This window comes from Ascaphus truei, chromosome 4 (genome assembly GCF_040206685.1).
Source record: "Ascaphus truei isolate aAscTru1 chromosome 4, aAscTru1.hap1, whole genome shotgun sequence".
NCBI classification, from domain to species: domain Eukaryota; kingdom Metazoa; phylum Chordata; class Amphibia; order Anura; family Ascaphidae; genus Ascaphus; species Ascaphus truei.
Window position 1 is genome coordinate 128,887,513 of NC_134486.1, and position 16,713 is coordinate 128,904,225.

Below are 16,713 nucleotides of genomic sequence, written 5' to 3' on the forward strand. Positions count from 1 at the left end.
CTGTATCATGCTATTTGTCCTCTTTTAAGAGGTTTATGATCTACTGTATGTAAGCTAAAGAACCAAGTGGAAGTGCTGTGTGATAATGGTGAAAGGTAGGGTTGCAGACCTGTTTAAGACATGCAAATGAGCATACGGTAATATTTCCATTTGCTATATGCTTTGCTGTGGAGGGTTTTTGTCACTTTTTTACTCACCATAACTTAACTAAGTATGGTAAAACCCATCCTCATTGCTTCATTTTTGCAAAGCCAGTGTAACCAACCACACACTGATGAGACCCATTAAGGTCGAATCGGCTGTCTGTGGGTGGGTTTACTGGCTATGCATCTTTACCCTGGCTGTGCTTAAAGCTGTGACCATGCAGCAAGCTTAAGCCTATAGGGAACCATGTTTAAAATGGTTTTGAAGCAAAAAGTGGCACTGTGTGCTCATTTGCATGTCATTTTCCAGAATCCATTGCTGCAGTGGAAGTGTTGTGTGCTGGGTGATAATGGTGAAAGGTGGGGTTGCAGACCTGTCTAAGCCATGCAAATGAGCATACGGTAATATTTCCATTTGCTATATGCTTTGCTGTGGAGGGTTTTTGTCACTTTTTTACTCACCATAACTTAACTAAGTATGGTAAAACCCATCCTCATTGCTTCATTTTTGCAAAGCCAGTGTAACCAACCACACACTGATGAGACCCATTAAGGTCGAATCGGCTGTCTGTGGGTGGGTTTACTGGCTATGCATCTTTACCCTGGCTGTGCTTAAAGCTGTGACCATGCAGCAAGCTTAAGCCTATAGGGAACCATGTTTAAAATGGTTTTGAAGCAAAAAGTGGCACTGTGTGCTCATTTGCATGTCATTTTCCAGAATCCATTGCTGCAGTGGAAGTGTTGTGTGCTGGGTGATAATGGTGAAAGGTGGGGTTGCAGACCTGTCTAAGCCATGCAAATGAGCATACGGTAATATTTCCATTTGCTATATGCTTTGCTGTGGAGGGTTTTTGTCACTTTTTTACTCACCATAACTTAAATATATATATATATATATATATATATATATATGTTATGGTGAGTAAAAAAGTGACAAAAACCATCCACAGCAAAGCATATAGCAAATGAAAATATTACCGTATGTAATTTCCCAGAATCCCTTGCTGCAGTGGAAGGGCTGTGAGCTGGGCGATAATGGTGAAAGACAGGGTTGCAGACCTGTTTAAGACATGCAAATGCACATACAGTAATATTTCCATTTGCTATATATATATATATATGTATATGTGCAGAATAAATAAGTACTTCAGTATTAGGTGATACCTTTTTTATTTGGACTAGCCATAGATTCCTTTGTAAATCAGTATTGCTGACCTGAGGAAGAGAGGAGAACCTTCGAAAGTGTGTCTTATGACATAAATTGTTAGTCCAAATAAAAAAGGTATCACATAATACTGAAGTACTCATTTATTCTGCACTATCGCAACTGGACTAACACGGCAATTTTCGTTTTATATGTGTATCTATCTCTATAAAAAATCATCAGCCCATGTAGATCCACTACTGGATGTACAGTAGGTCCCCCCAAAGGATCTTCCAAGTATTGCGGTGCAAGTCTCTCTTCTCCTCGTTGCTCCAACACATTTTAATGTCCTCATCATTGTAACATCACAAACTCTTTTTTGGTTTCAAACCCATTCATTCTTTTTCCTGTCTCTTCGGGTAATACCCAGCATACATCTGTCCATACTTCTTTGCATTGTCTAATGTTTTTGAATTATCGGAGGATTTAGGGTCCTAGTTTCACATCTGTGCGAGTACGGACACAATACACTGGCCGAAAACTTTCCTCTTGAGGCACAGTGTTAATGTTCCCCTGAAATATTTTCTCATTTCTTTCAAATTCGCCCCATCCCATCTTCATCTCCTATTGATTTCATTCAAAAGGTTCCTATCCATTGTTATTTGTTGGCCACGGTAGACATAGTCTACGACTTCTTCTAGTTCTACTCCATTTATTTGAATCTTTGAAGACTTGACACATTTGCTGAAGATCACTTTGGTCTTGCTGACATGCATAGAGAGGCCCACATTCTTATTTGCTCTGGCGAGTTCTCCAATTTGTTGCTGCAGATCTTCGGGATTTGTGGCACAGATCACAAAGTTATCTGCAAATCTTAGGTGACTCAAATATGCACAGTGGTTTTTTTTATTCCTTTTTCTTTCCAATCTAATGTCTTCAACAATTCTTTGTGTTGCTGTGAAAAGATCTGGTGACAATATCTCCCTGCACATATACATATATACACATACAGTATGATGTACTCCGTACCACCTACTATGATCACTGTATACATTGACAGTGAAGTGGGATTCAGGATATTTTCCCCAGGTTTCTTAAACAAATCAGAATGTACATTAATGCATTAATGATCGTTTGTACACATTTTAAACCCCCAAATCTCCTTATTTGATGAAGTTCATCATTTCCTAACTGGGAGGATTTGGCAAGTTCTGCAAAGTATCCTACCTGCCTAGTCTTCCCTACAGTTGTGTTTTCTCTGTAGTAGAGTTAATCTATATGTTTTTGGATAGAGTGTAGTGAGTTATCGGGGAAATATGGAGGGTGATGAAATGTTCCATCAATGTTCTGGGATTTCCTTTCCTAACCAAATAAACCTAGTGAGACTTAGTTTGAACTAACGAATCATATTCGGCATTGCTTCACATTGCAACATTGGCATTGGAAGACTGTAAACGTCTTTTTAAGAATAGATATATTTTTTACTATACTGTACTTATAATTCTTCAGCTACTTGTACTAGCCTTGTAAATATTTGCCAAGAGGTCAGCTCTGACATACCTTTTGAAATATGGAAAGTTTTATTGAATTCTGTGAGCTCCCTGAAATGCTCCATACCACAGTGCACATTCGCAAGGGCAATAGCTTTGAGGTGTTGATTTGACCAAACTCTTGCTATTTGCCCCAAATTTTCAGTATGTCTGATGAGAGAGGACAACAGGGCTTCTGTACTGTAATGGGAGTGTTTAGATCAGTGTTTTTCAACAGAGGTTCCTTGGAACACTTGGGTTCTGCTGACATCCCTAAATGGTTTCTTGCAATTTTCAGGTCATTTGAAAACTGTTCCAAATACAGAAGAATTTACAATGCATCTGATCTCAGAAGCGCTATAAGAGAGGGTTGGGACGCCGTACAATGCATCTGATCTCAGACGCGCTATTTGAGGGGGTTGGGTTTCCTTAGTATGCATCTGATCTCATACATGCTATTAAGAGGGTTGGGTTTCCTTACGATGCATCTGATCTCAGACGCGCTATTTAGAGGGTTGGGGTTTCCTTACAATGCATCTGATCTCAGACGCGCTATTAGAGAGGGTTGGGGTCCCCTCCAATGCATCTGATCTCAGGCGCGCTATTAGAGAGGGTTGGGGTTCCTTGCAATGCATCTGATCTCAGACTCGCTATTAGAGAGGGTTGGGGTTCCTTACAATGCATCTGACCTCAGACACGCTATTAGAGAGGGTTGGGGTTCCTTACAATGCATCTGACCTCAGACACGTTATTAGAGAGGGTTGGGGTTCCTTACAATGCATCTGATCTCAGACACGCTATTAGAGAGGGTTGTTTTTTTTGCAGAATTTCCCAATATAGTCATAGGATTCCTTAACCAAAAAAGAAAATCTAAGAAATCAAAAGTATTAGATAGCAATGTTGATGTACTGCGTTTACTACTATATTTCTTTTGACAGGTGTCCAGAGAAGTACCTGAGAAAGTGAAGGACCTGGAGGAAAGGTTGTATTATCCCAGCTATGCAACGCAGCCAGCATTATCCAGTAAGCAAATTATTTACTTGCACACTGCTACACCCTAACGCTGAACTTCAAATGTCAGAGGGTTGTTGATATAGGGCAGGGGGGCGCAAACATTTTCCCCTGCTCCCCCCTGCTGGTTGTCCTGCTCTCCACGCGCCCCCCTCCCTCCTCCTTCTTACCTTGATTCCCGGCGCCTGGACGTCATGACGGCACGTTGCCATAGCAACGTGACGGTACATGACCCCGCCGCGTTGCCATGGCGACGCGTCTCCAGATGCCGGCTAAATCAAGGTAAGTAGGTTTACAGAGGCCCTGCAGCTCCCCCGGCACTTCATTTAAGTGTAAACCCCGCGCCCCCCACTTTGCGCACCGCTGATATAGGGTTTGCATGTAAAGGCAAATATGTAATACATCGCACCATAAGTTGACCATTAAGATTTTCTACCAGGCCTAGAATCAGTGTTCATTTTTATTTAATTACATTTTTTTTGTTTTTAGAAAATGTGAATAAAAATGAAACAGCCCAGACATTTAACACTATCCATGTCATTGCTGTCGCTTTTTCATCAATCACCAATATCTTAACAAATTTGGGCCCCAAAAGCCTAACTTGAAACAATACAAATGTAGATACTGTACTACAGTAGGGCTCTTTTAATGCATCCCGTGGTCCTTGGACTCTCTGCTCTGGCTAATTTCATACTAGTTGCTTATGCAGCATATAAGTAGTAAATATATATATTTAGGCCCCAGACCCTGTAGTAGAGCTACTTTCATGTTGTAACCTTGGGATTTATTTCTCTTAACAGCATTCCCAGCAGTCCAAAAAGTGGTGCTGGTAACTTCTGCCTCTGAAATCCCTGCTTCGGCTCAGCATGGTTTGGAGCTTCCCGCTCCCACTGACCTGGATAGGACTGTCACTGAACTAGGAGACTGGCTTGTCCTCATTGACCAGATGCTCAAGTCAAATATTGTTACCGTAGGCGATGCAGAAGAGATCAACACTACAATATCACGCATGAAGGTAATGACCATTGTGGCACAGAGACGTAAAAAAGGGCTTGGATTAATGTGAGTGCCCATTGTAGGGGTATGTTCCAAAGAAGGAGGACAGGAAGGAGGTGGCTTGATCTGTCCTGGGCAATCAAGTAAAGTTTAAAGGTGATGTGACAGAGTGAAGTCAACTCCTATCAGTTACGCCTGGGAGACATATGTCTGAGTGCTTCATCCAGCACTCATAAGGGTTAACTCAGGTGGAACTTAGGTAGTCAGGAAGTAAGCTGACACCTGACAGCCAGAAAGGTAGAAAAGGATCTTGTTACCAGCAGTAGCGGGCTCTCTCAGACAAGAGCACATGGATAGATGTGCTGCTAGCCAGAAGGATACAACACACTACTTACTGCAGCCAAAGTAAGATTTGTTTCATTTGTTTTTAATGACTGCTTAAAAGACTCTGAAGGTTTGGTTATGGTTTAGCCAGCCAGCCTGCTAGATAGGTCTGCTGTGTTAGTCAGTTTTTCTCCCATCGTGGAGCAGGATTTATTTTGTTAAAGGGACAGTGTACCCGCATGTTATGTTACTGTGGAGAAATAAAGCCATTGAACATTTTTCATTATCCTGAAACTACACGTGTGGACTGTTCCCTGACCTCGGCTACAGGCCGTCCTGCCACAGGTGAGAAGGAATTTCTTTAGCTTCAGCCAACACGATCATATGCTATAGCCTGCCAATAGAGAGGCCTACACTGGTGCAATGTTCTCACCACCACTGGTTCAAGTAAGAAGGATTATGAAAGTAGTGTGGGGGGGATGTCAGATGGTGAAGCATCCATTAAAATAGTCCCACATAATGTAAGTCCATCTAAAACCTGTCATCGCCTTTAGATAAAGGCAGTGTGTCTGGGAGTACACAAATACGAGGCCAAATTTGCTTACGAATACAATTGTACTAAATTATCTAAGTATCTTTCACCTACAGTTTTGAAGAACGTATTTGTGTGGATTTTGACTATAATGCAAATAATTGCATTCTGTTTCTGTAGAAAAAACACAATATACTGGCCCTAAATGAACTGTGAACCTTACAGTGCTGTCTGACCAGAGGGTGGTACAGTTCTTATTGTCCAAAACAATCTCCAATGAGATCTTGATTGTAGTCTCATGACGTGGAAATAAATAAGAAAAAAGAAAATCATAGTGCAACACTGACACAGATAGATTGTGAGAACACTAAACAAAATACTACATGAAACAACATAAAACACAGAATAGCTAAAAAAAATAATCTGTTTCTGTGCTACAGTATGAAGAATTCTCTTGTTGGTTCAAAATAGACATCTGCTGTAGGTAGTTCTAATTTAGCATTGTTTCACATCTTATGTAGTTAGGATATATGAATAATAATGATCATGCATTGCACTTCATATGCTTGCTCTGTGCATGTAATTGTTTGTATACCTCTCTGATAAACTCTTAATTCTCATAATCAAGCTTATTAAAGCTTAAGTAAACTAGGAAATTGGCAATTGCATTTGTTTTGAAACCTGCCTAATTTACAAAAATCTATTCAATCTATTTTTCCTCCCCCATTTGATCTTACTACATTTAAAGCAGCAATCCCCCCGTTCTAACAAATTATAATTAAGGGGGGTAGTGTATGTGTATTTGGGGTCGAGGTAGTGTATGTATTTGGGGGGGGGGGGGTGGTAGTGCATGTGTATTTGGGGGGGAGGTAATGTATTTGTATTTGGGGGGGTAGTGTATTTGGGGGTGGGGATGTAGTGTATGTGTATTTAGGGGGAGGTAGTGTATGTGTATTTGGGGGGGAGGTAGTGTATGTGTATTTGGGGGGGAGGTAGTGTATGTGTATTTGGGGGGGAGGTAGTGTATGTGTATTTGGGGGGGAGGTAGTGTATGTGTATTTGGGGGGGAGGTAGTGTATTTGGGGGGAGGTAGTGTGTATTTAGCGGGGAAGTAGTGTATGTGCATTGGGGGGAGGTAGTGTATGTGTATTTAGGGGAGAGGTAGTGTATGTGTATTTGGGGGGAGGTAGTGTATGTGTATTTGGGGGGAGGTAGTGTATGTGTATTTGGGGGGAGGTAGTGTATGTGTATTTAGGGGATAGATAGTGTATGTGTATTTGGGGGGGAGGTTGTATGTGTATTTGTGGGGGAGGTAGTGTATGTGTATTTGTGGGGGAGGTAGTGTATGTGTATTTAGGGGGAGGTATGTGTATTTGTGGGGGAGGTAGTGTATGTGTATTTAGGGGGAGGTAGTGTATGTGTATTGAGGGGGGAAGTAGTGTTTGTATATTTGGGGGGGTGTTTGTGTTTGTGTATTTAGGGGGAAGGTAGTGTATATTTATTTGGGGGGGGGGTAGTGTGTGTATTTGGGGGGGGTAGTGCATGTGTATTTTGGGGGGAGGTAATGTATTTGTATTTGGGGGGGTAGTGTATTTGGGGGTGGGGATGTAGTGTATGTGTATTTAGGGGTGAGGTAGTGTTTGTGTATTTGGGGGGAGGTAGTGTATGTGTATTTGGGGGGGAGGTAGTGTATGTGTATTTGGGGGGGAGGTAGTGTATGTGTATTTAGGGGAGAGGTAGTGTATGTGTATTTGGGGGGGAGGTAGTGTATGTGTATTTGGGGGGAGGTAGTGTATGTGTATTTGGGGGGAGGTAGTGTATGTGTATTTAGGGGAGAGATAGTGTATGTGTATTTGGGGGGGAGGTAGTGTATGTGTATTTGTGGGGGAGGTAGTGTATGTGTATTTGTGGGTGAGGTAGTGTATGTGTATTTAGGGGGAGGTAGTGTATGTGTATTTAGGGGGAGGTAATGTATGTGTATTGAGGGGGGAAGTAGTGTTTGTATATTTGGGGGGGTGTTTGTGTTTGTGTATTTAGGGGGAAGGTAGTGTATATTTATTTGGGGGGGAGGTAGTGTGTGTATTTGGGGGAGGTAATTTGTGTATTTGGGGGGAGGTAGAGTATGTGTATTTAGGGGGGAGGTAGTTTATGTGTATTTAAGGGGGAGGTAGTTTATGTGTATTTAAGGGGGAGGTAGTTTATGTGTATTTAAGGGGGAGGTAGTGTATGTGTATTTGGGGGGGAGGTAGTGTTTGTGTATTTGGGGGATGGTGTATGTGTATTTGAGGGAGTGTAGTGTGTGTGTATTTGGGGGATAGTGTGTATATGGCGGTTAGCGTGTGTGTATTTGGGGGGATAGCCTGTATGTATTTGCGGGTGGTAGTGTGTGTATGTATTTGGGGGAGTAGTGTGTGGGTATTTGCGGGGGTAGTGTATGTGTATTTGGGGTGTAGTGTATGTATTGGAGGGGTAATGTGTTTATGTATGTATTGGGGGGTAGTGTGTGTAGGTATTTGGGGTGGTGGTGTATGTATGCATTTCGGGGTGGGGGGGCTAGTGTATGTATGTGTTTGGGGGTGGGGACATGTCCCAAATGTAGCGCTTATTCACCAGAAAGTGAAGCCACACTGCCCTCTCACATATAAATAGCTCTCGGGGTTTTACTCCCCCACATAGTTTTTCCTTTTCCTAATTCTGATTGAAGTAAGTTTGTCGTATGTTAATGCTTATATATTATATACCTATTTGTGTGTACAGTATATGTATGTGTTTGTGGGGGTGTAATATTCATGCATGTCTTGCGACTCTCGGAATATTTTGGACAAAGACATTTTTTATAAAAGGTCTTTTCTTCCTTGAAAGTTTGCACACCCCTGGTTTGGGTGAATCGAATTTTGAAAGAAATTTTTTTTTAAAAAAAAACCTTGCAATCCTATTTAATATAAAATAGGATAACCCATTTGACAAAGTTCGTGCGGAAGGAATTCTATGGTGGATGCAGATGTATCCGCCAGAATTTATTAGTGCCTAATCCGCCTTTGCATGTCTGTGTGCGGATTGGATTTTGGTAAATAATCTGGGTATCGGATTTTCACTTTTTCGCACATCTCTATTAATAATAACTTAATCCCTGTTCGGCTTGAAGTGTCAGCAAGGCATTGCACTGAAATGTGTTTTGGGCCCCCGTGGCAGTAAATGAGTTGAAAAATGTGTTGCCGTGCAAAACAAAACGAAGATTTGTGGTACGGTTGTGACGTTTCGTGTTTGAAATGTTTGTTAGAATAATACATTCTCCCCATGCTGACCAGTCGCAGTACCTGGAAAGGCTGTTGATTGTCACTATGTTTAGATGGAGTTGCTGAGCATATGGGATGGTCAGTAGTGGATTATAGTAATTATTTTTGGATCGTGCCACTATTTTTACGTTGATGTTTGTTTTCAAAGTGAGAGAGGCTGGAACCATTTGACAATAAGTGGCTTCTAATTGTTAGTACGCCGTGAGATATTTTAAAATGGGATTCTAAACAAGTAGGACAGGCCTGCACAACTCGTAAAGCGAGAAAGGCCGAACTGCTCCAACGAAAAAAAATTTGGGCCGCACGGGTAAAATCATTATCATCATCTCTCCTCCAGCACCTCTCATCATCATCCTCATATCTCCCCCAGAACCCCTCACTATCAACCTTTGCGATACTCCCCATCTATCTCTCATACCCCCATCTCTCCCCCTCACCCACACACATAATACTCCCTCTCCACATCAAACACACAATAACCCCCTGCACACCACACACATCCCACCCCCCTGCACCTCACATCCTTCTCCCCCTGCACCTCACATCACTCTCCCCCCCTGCACCTCACATCACTCTCCCTCCTGCACCTCACATCACTCTCCCCCCCCTGCACCTCACATTACTCTCCCCCCCTGCACCTCACATCACTATCCCCCCCCTGCACATCACATCACTCTCCCCCCCTGCACCTCACATCACTCTCCCCCCCTGCACCTCACATCACTCTCCCCCCTGCACCTCACATCACTCTCCCCCCTGCACCTCACATCACTCTCCCTCCCTGCACCTCACATCACTCTCCCCCTGCACCTCACATCACTCTCCCCCCCGCACCTCACATCACTCTCCCCCCTGCACCTCCTATCACCCCCCTGCACCTCCAACCACCCTCCCCTGCACCTCCAATGACCCCCCTGCACCTCCAATGACCCCCCCTGCACCTCCAATGACCCCCCCCTGCACCTCCAATGACCCCCCCCTGCACCTCCAATGACCCCCCCCTGCACCTCCAATGACCCCCCTGCACCTCCAATGACCCCCCCTGCACCTCCAATGACCCCCCCTGCACCTCCAGTGACCCCCCCCCGCACCTCCAATGACCCCCCCACACCTCCAATGACCCCCTATCACCCCCTGCACCTCCAATCACCCCCCCTGCACCTCCAGTGACCATCCCCCGCACCTCCAATGACCCACCCTGACCTCCAATCACCCCCTATCACCCCCTGCACCTCCAATCACCCCCCTGCACCTCCAATCACCCCCCTGCACCTCCAATCACCCCCCCCTGCAACTCCAATCACCCCCTGCACCTCCAATCACCCACCCCTGTACCTCACATCACCCCTCCTGCACCTCATCCCTCCTGCACCTCAGCCCTCCTGCACCTCACCTCCCCTGCACCTCCCCTGCACCTCACCTCCCCTGTACCTCACCTCCCCTGCACCTCACCTCAATGCACCTCACCTCAATGCACCTCACCTCACCTCAATGCACCTCACCTCACCTCAATGCACCTCACCTCAATGCACCTCACCTCACCTCACCTCAATGCAGCTCACCTCACCTCACCTCAATGCACCTCACCTCACCTCAATGCAGCTCACCTCACCTCAATGGAGCTCACCTCACCTCAATGCACCTCACATCACCCCCCTGCACATATCCACGTTGGGATCAGGGGGGGGGAGCGGCCGCAGAAGAGCTCAGCTGGCTGTGACTTCCCCCTCCGTCCCACGTTGCGAGAGGGGGGGGAGTTAGCAGGGAGGGGGAGCAGGAAATCGCCGCCATTTTTTTTTTTTTAAAGTTTTTTTATTATTTTTTTTTAATCTCATCGCGGGCCGCACAGAGAGGCCAGGCAGGCCGCATGCGGCCCGCGGGCCGTATGTTGTGCAGGCCTGAAGTAGGGAATGTTTTATTCAATGCATGAGATTTGTAAAGTTAGAGTAACTTTACTGGTTGTGGAGAAGTATAGGCTTCTGATTCTACCAACCCCTTCTCTACTTGAGGGTCCTGCAATGCATTACTAATACTTCTGGCAGTGCATGGGGTTAATGGCCACAAGAGTTACTCTTGGTACTAAGAAGTGCATCAGAATAAGAGGCTTGTAACAACTCACAAACATGTGTAGAACTATGAATAACTCTTGTGCGGGTCTATTGAAAGTAATCTTGCAACAAGAAAACAGAATGAAATAATTGACCAATTTCGATGTTTAACAGATAACCAAAGAAGACATGGAACAGCGTCACTCACAGCTTGAGTCGGTGTCCACATTGGCTCAGAATGTGAAAAACAAAACTTCCAGTTTGGATGTTCGGACAGCCATCACGGAGAAATGTAAGTAGGAATTTAGTAAACAGGAATAAATGGAGAAACAAAGCGCACAAGCAAAAACGGAGCAGGAAGGACCCAGAATCAAAAATAGAATAAAAGGGCACTTTAAAGTGACAAAAGACCCATCCAACGCGTTTCGAACGTCACAGCGTTCTTTTTCAAGGATAAAACATAGTGTAATAACATCCATTAAATACCCTCTTACCTGCAAGCAGATTCGCGTCAAAAATGGAAGCACGATGACGTCATGACGCAATGCGCGTCATCGCGCATGCGCAGAACAATCCGGCGCCGTCTAAGGGCAAAACTGTCCATGTAGGCAGTGTGGTGTATTATTAGTAAGGGCAATGCATAGGATAACACAGTGATTCTAATAGTATAATAAGCAGGCAAGTACATACCCAAAACGGACAAACAATGACGTCATGACGCAATGCTCGTCACCGCGCACGCGCAGAACGACACGGCGCCGTCTGAGGGCAAAATAGTCCCTGCAGGGAATTGAAGCAATACAAGTAAGGGCAATAATACGGCAACCATAATGGGACAAAAATACATGTCAAAGGACAAAAACAATGAGCAGACCACTGAATCTCTTCAACTAATCAAAAAGCGATCAGAAAAAAAATATGTTTAAAAATGCATATAACCACAAAATATATTAAAATGTATAATACAAAAGGATTAGAGTAATTAAAAACAAAACAACCAATAATTGAAATAAGGAACGAAAACAATACTGATTTGGAGGGAAATAACGGGAATTATAATGATAATACACATAAAATAAAGGATAATACCAATATGTATATATATGTAAAGTGAACACAAAGGAATATAATATAAGCAAAAAGAAGGGGAATCAAGTGTATAATATAACCAAATAATAATAAATTGATAAACCAAATTGTTAATAACAATAGAGAAAATGAAAAAATGAAAGAATAATATTTATCTTACAGAAAATGGGCTAATTGCCAATCAATATTCAAACCCATAGGGAAGCGCGTTTGGAGAATAAAAATCCAATACGCTTCCCTACGGTTCAATAGATTGATACGATCACCTCCTCTAGGCCTATTATTAATTAATTCAATGCCCAGGAAGGAGAAATTCCTGGTACCTCCCTGACCACATTCGGAGAAGTGCTTAGAAACAGGATGATTAGTGTCTTCCAATCTTATAAGTCTTAAATGCTCTAATATCCTGACCTTAAGAGCTCTAATCGTTCTTCCCACATATCTTTTGCCGCAGCCACATGTTATGAGGTATACAACAAATTGACTTTTACAATTTATGAAATTATTAATATAAAATTCCTTTATATGACTATTGTTGTCATCATGTGACTGCGGCAAATTATCCTGAAAAAAACTTTTGGCTGGCTTTATATGTTTACAAACGCTACAGGAACCACATTTGAAAGAACCCCTGGTGATAAAGGATTTATCAATCCTAGAAGTAGTTAGGTCACTTGGGGAAACATACGATCCGATGGTTCTCGCCCTACGGTACACAAATGCAGGACCAGAATCAGTATACTTTTTAAGCACAGGGTCCATAGATAAAACGTTCCAATGTTTGGAAATAATGGATTTAATTTTCCCACTTTGTTTATTAAACTGTGAGATAAATAATGGACATTTATTATTGGATTTTGCAGATCTATTTGTACCATGCTTGTTCACATATTTCTCTGTATGAGTACCAAGGCGAGAATCACCCATATCCCGAGTGAGCAACAATGACGCCCTCTCTGTATCGAGGGCAATATCAAAAGCAACCTTAATGTGGGATTGAGAATAACCTCTATCTGAGAACCGTTTACCAAGATCCTCAGACTGAGAAAGAAAACCACTAGGTGTAGAGCAGTTCCTTCTCAGTCTGAGGAACTGTCCTTTAGGAATAGCTCTAATCACATGAGATGGATGGCAGCTGTCCACCCTAAGAAAAGTATTCCTTGAATTTAATTTCCTATATACATCCGTTTGAATCAATTTATCAATGTCCACAAACAATTGTAGATCCAGAAATTCAATGTGATGTGAATGAAAATTGAGTGTGAATCTAAGATTATATTTATTATTATTAAGGTAAGAAACAAAAGAGTGAAGTGTAGTGACATCCCCTTTCCAAATAATAATTAAGTCATCCACAAATCTTTTATAAAAAACAATATTATTACGAAATGTGTTGGTGCTAGAAAATATAAATAGTGCTTCCCACCACCCCATAAAGAGATTTGCATAAGAAGGAGCAAAGCTCGTGCCCATAGCAGTGCCAATTAACTGTAAATAAAACTTGTGATCAAAAGTGAAAAAATTATGTGTGAGAAGAAAGAAAATAGCGTCCAAAATAAATGCCGACTGAAAGATTGAAATTTCAGGTATCTCAATAAATTGGTGAACAGCTGCCATTCCGTGATCATGTTGTATAACTGAATAAAGAGATGTAACATCAAGTGTTACCCACAGATAATGATTATCCCAAGTGACACATTTAATTTGACTAAGAAGATCACCAGAGTCCAATATAAAGGAGGGTAATTTCCTAACAAAGGGTTGAAAAAAATTATTAACATATCTTGACAGACCATCTCCCAAAGATCCAATACTAGAGACAATTGGCCGACCAGGAGGGTCGACCAATGTCTTATGGATCTTTGGGAGATGGTGGAAGACAGGAATAATAGGCTGTGAAGGAACAATATATTTAACCTCATCACTGGAAAGAACTTCCATAATGACACCTGAGTCAACCAGTTCAGTAGGAATTTAGGACTGTTGTTTCATGTTTTTGCAATGGTAAAATGGCAAGTTGACACCGTTGCATTGGGACACACATTACTACACAATTTCAACATCCAATATTTAATCTATCGGTGAATCTAAAGTTAAAAGGCTGTATAATGCAGTATACATTCAGGCTTCACGCTTGCTCCTGATGTTATGCGTCAGACTGATCAGAGTTTTGAACACAAATCTCCAATGGATTGGAAAGGCGTTCATGGGGTCATTAAATGTGTTGGGTTTCCGTCTTTGACCTTTTTAGCCTAACTTTATATTTCATGGAAAAGTGTTTTTAACACTGGCTTGTAAATCACTTTCAGCACTGCTATCCTATATCCGTGAAAGCATGTTCACTGGTAAGGATGCACTAGTATGTGTTGATGAATTTTTTCATTTATTGTACATAAGAATCGAAGTGTTACACTGACTAAAGCTGCCCTGGAAATGTGTACTGTAGACTGGCTGTTTTGATGGCTTAAATAATGTGCCCATTTTGTATCCAACTGTGTTGGTAACGCAAGAAAATCACTTTGCTTTCCAAAACCGCTTGCAATTTCAACTTTGATTTGAGAAAATGAACTTTGTCAGGTCACTAGGAGCTGATATTGGACCTCAAATCTGGATCTCCCACTTCCAGGAACAGTGTTCTGACTACAGTACTACTGTTACCGAACTCCCTACAGCCACTTCTCATTTGCACAGACGTTTCTGATGCAGCTTGACCCATCTCATCACAGACAAATTAAATTGACTGATTCTTGTTGTTTCATGTTAGGTTTATAATTTGATGGTCAATACTAATTAAGGTAACATCACAGCATCTGTTCCCGTGTGTTCTGTAGTCCAGTAAATACTGTAGGTTTAAGGGCTTGAACAAAAGCTTGTACTAAACTTGAAGAGGAGGGGGAGAGGGTACAACTTTTTTCCTGTTTATCTTAAAAAAATTATCTTAATGCATAAAAAAAGAAGTAATTTTACTCTTTTTCACAGAGCACTGTATTTGGCCACATCCCATGTATCGTGTTTGGATATATTTTATATCATGAGTCGTAAAATAAGAAGTTAAATGTGCAGTCACCTCCCCAAACAAAATAAAAATCGCTGTTGCCTGGAATAGACAAAAATGACAAATACAGCTCAACCCCCTTATAACGCTGTGCTTGGGGTCCAAAGAATCACATTGTGTTATAAGCGGATCGCATTGTAGCGTGCTAAGTAATATAATAAAATGTATCATTTTAGTAAGCAGGGCATCACATCTATAAACAAAAATATATACATTTTATCATTCCTTTATTGAAAGTAAAGTATTTGGGACTCCAACATGCAATAGAGTTATTGATACTTTTTAATAGTAATATTTTTCGTATTTCTTACAATTTTAGAGGCACATTGAGCGAATGCCCCAAAGAGCTTAGTTTTGGTGCCAGAGAGAGAGAGAGTGACATAGACACAGAAATTGGATCAGATGAGGACCACTTGGCTCAGTGTCTGCCCATTTTCCTATATGCTGTAACACCTCAGACCCTATTTGACCTTTGACTTTCATCTCTAAGGTCACAAGAAGAGCTGAAATAGGCATTCAAACTGGGTTCGCTCCCTTCAAAGGCAACCCCTCAATTACCCCTGAAGCCTTCATCGTTTTTAAGTACCTTTCTCAATAATCACAGCCGTGCCACTTTATTACACAGTGGAAAAGCTGAAGAACCAGTGGGACAACACACAGCATGGTGTTGCAGTCCGTCAGCAGCAGCTGCAGGAGATGTTGACTGACAGCATTAAATGGGAAGACCAAAGGAAACAAATCCAAAACATCCTGGACCAGAGCGATTTCCGCCTCTACACCATCATGCAGGTATCCAGAGACACGGTCGTCAAACAGCTGGCAGAGAGCAAGGTGAAACAGCACACTGATCATACAGTATACTGCATTGTAAAATATCCATTTTTGTAAAATAACCTTTTGTTTCAGATGCCCCTAAAGAAGCAATCCAAGCAATATCTTACATGTGTTCTAAAAATCCTAATTTCTGTAGTATTAGATCAGCGGTGCGCAAAGTGGGGGGCGCCGGATTTTTTTTGGGGGGCGCAGGCGGTTGCAGATGCCCCGCGCTCTTCCCCGAGATATTTAAATTAAACGCTGGGGATCACGTGACGCCTCTGCAACTCACTTACCGGGGTTCAGACGCGTTGCTGTGATGCGTCACCATGGCAACGCTGCGTCAGATGACGCCGCAGTGTCATGCAGAGTGACGTCACAGGTCCTTCTCCATGGCAACGGGGTCATGTGATGTCACGTCACATGACCACTCTGCATCATTTGACGCCACCAAACAAGGTGAGGGGGTGCAGCTCCAAAAGTTTGCGCTCCCCTGTATTAGATAATACTTATTACCTTTTCTTTTTTTAATGCAACTCTTAAATGCCATTTTTAATGAGTTTTAATATGCAGTACTGAGTATCTTTTGATTTCTATAACAAGCGTTAGCACACCTCCCCAGCAGTGCAAGATCCTTGTAACACTTTCCGTTTTTTGATCATTTGTTGCCAACATTCCCAGCAGTTTGAGCTGCAACCTGTAACAATAGATAATGTTACCTTAGTAATATAAG

The 16,713-nt window shown here is 42.3% G+C and overlaps 1 protein-coding gene across 8 annotated transcripts in view; it reads left to right on the forward strand.

Annotated features, from left to right (window-relative positions):
• Positions 1 to 16,713, forward strand: part of UTRN (utrophin) — a 678,467-nt gene that overhangs the window by 258,687 nt on the left and 403,067 nt on the right. For all 8 annotated transcript variants that reach the window (XM_075596593.1, XM_075596597.1, XM_075596594.1 and 5 more), the window contains 4 exons: positions 3,755 to 3,839; positions 4,628 to 4,842; positions 11,198 to 11,315; positions 15,793 to 15,998. In XM_075596593.1, coding sequence (XP_075452708.1) covers positions 3,755 to 3,839; positions 4,628 to 4,842; positions 11,198 to 11,315; positions 15,793 to 15,998 — 624 coding nt within the window. The remainder of the gene's footprint in view (positions 1 to 3,754; positions 3,840 to 4,627; positions 4,843 to 11,197; positions 11,316 to 15,792; positions 15,999 to 16,713) is intronic.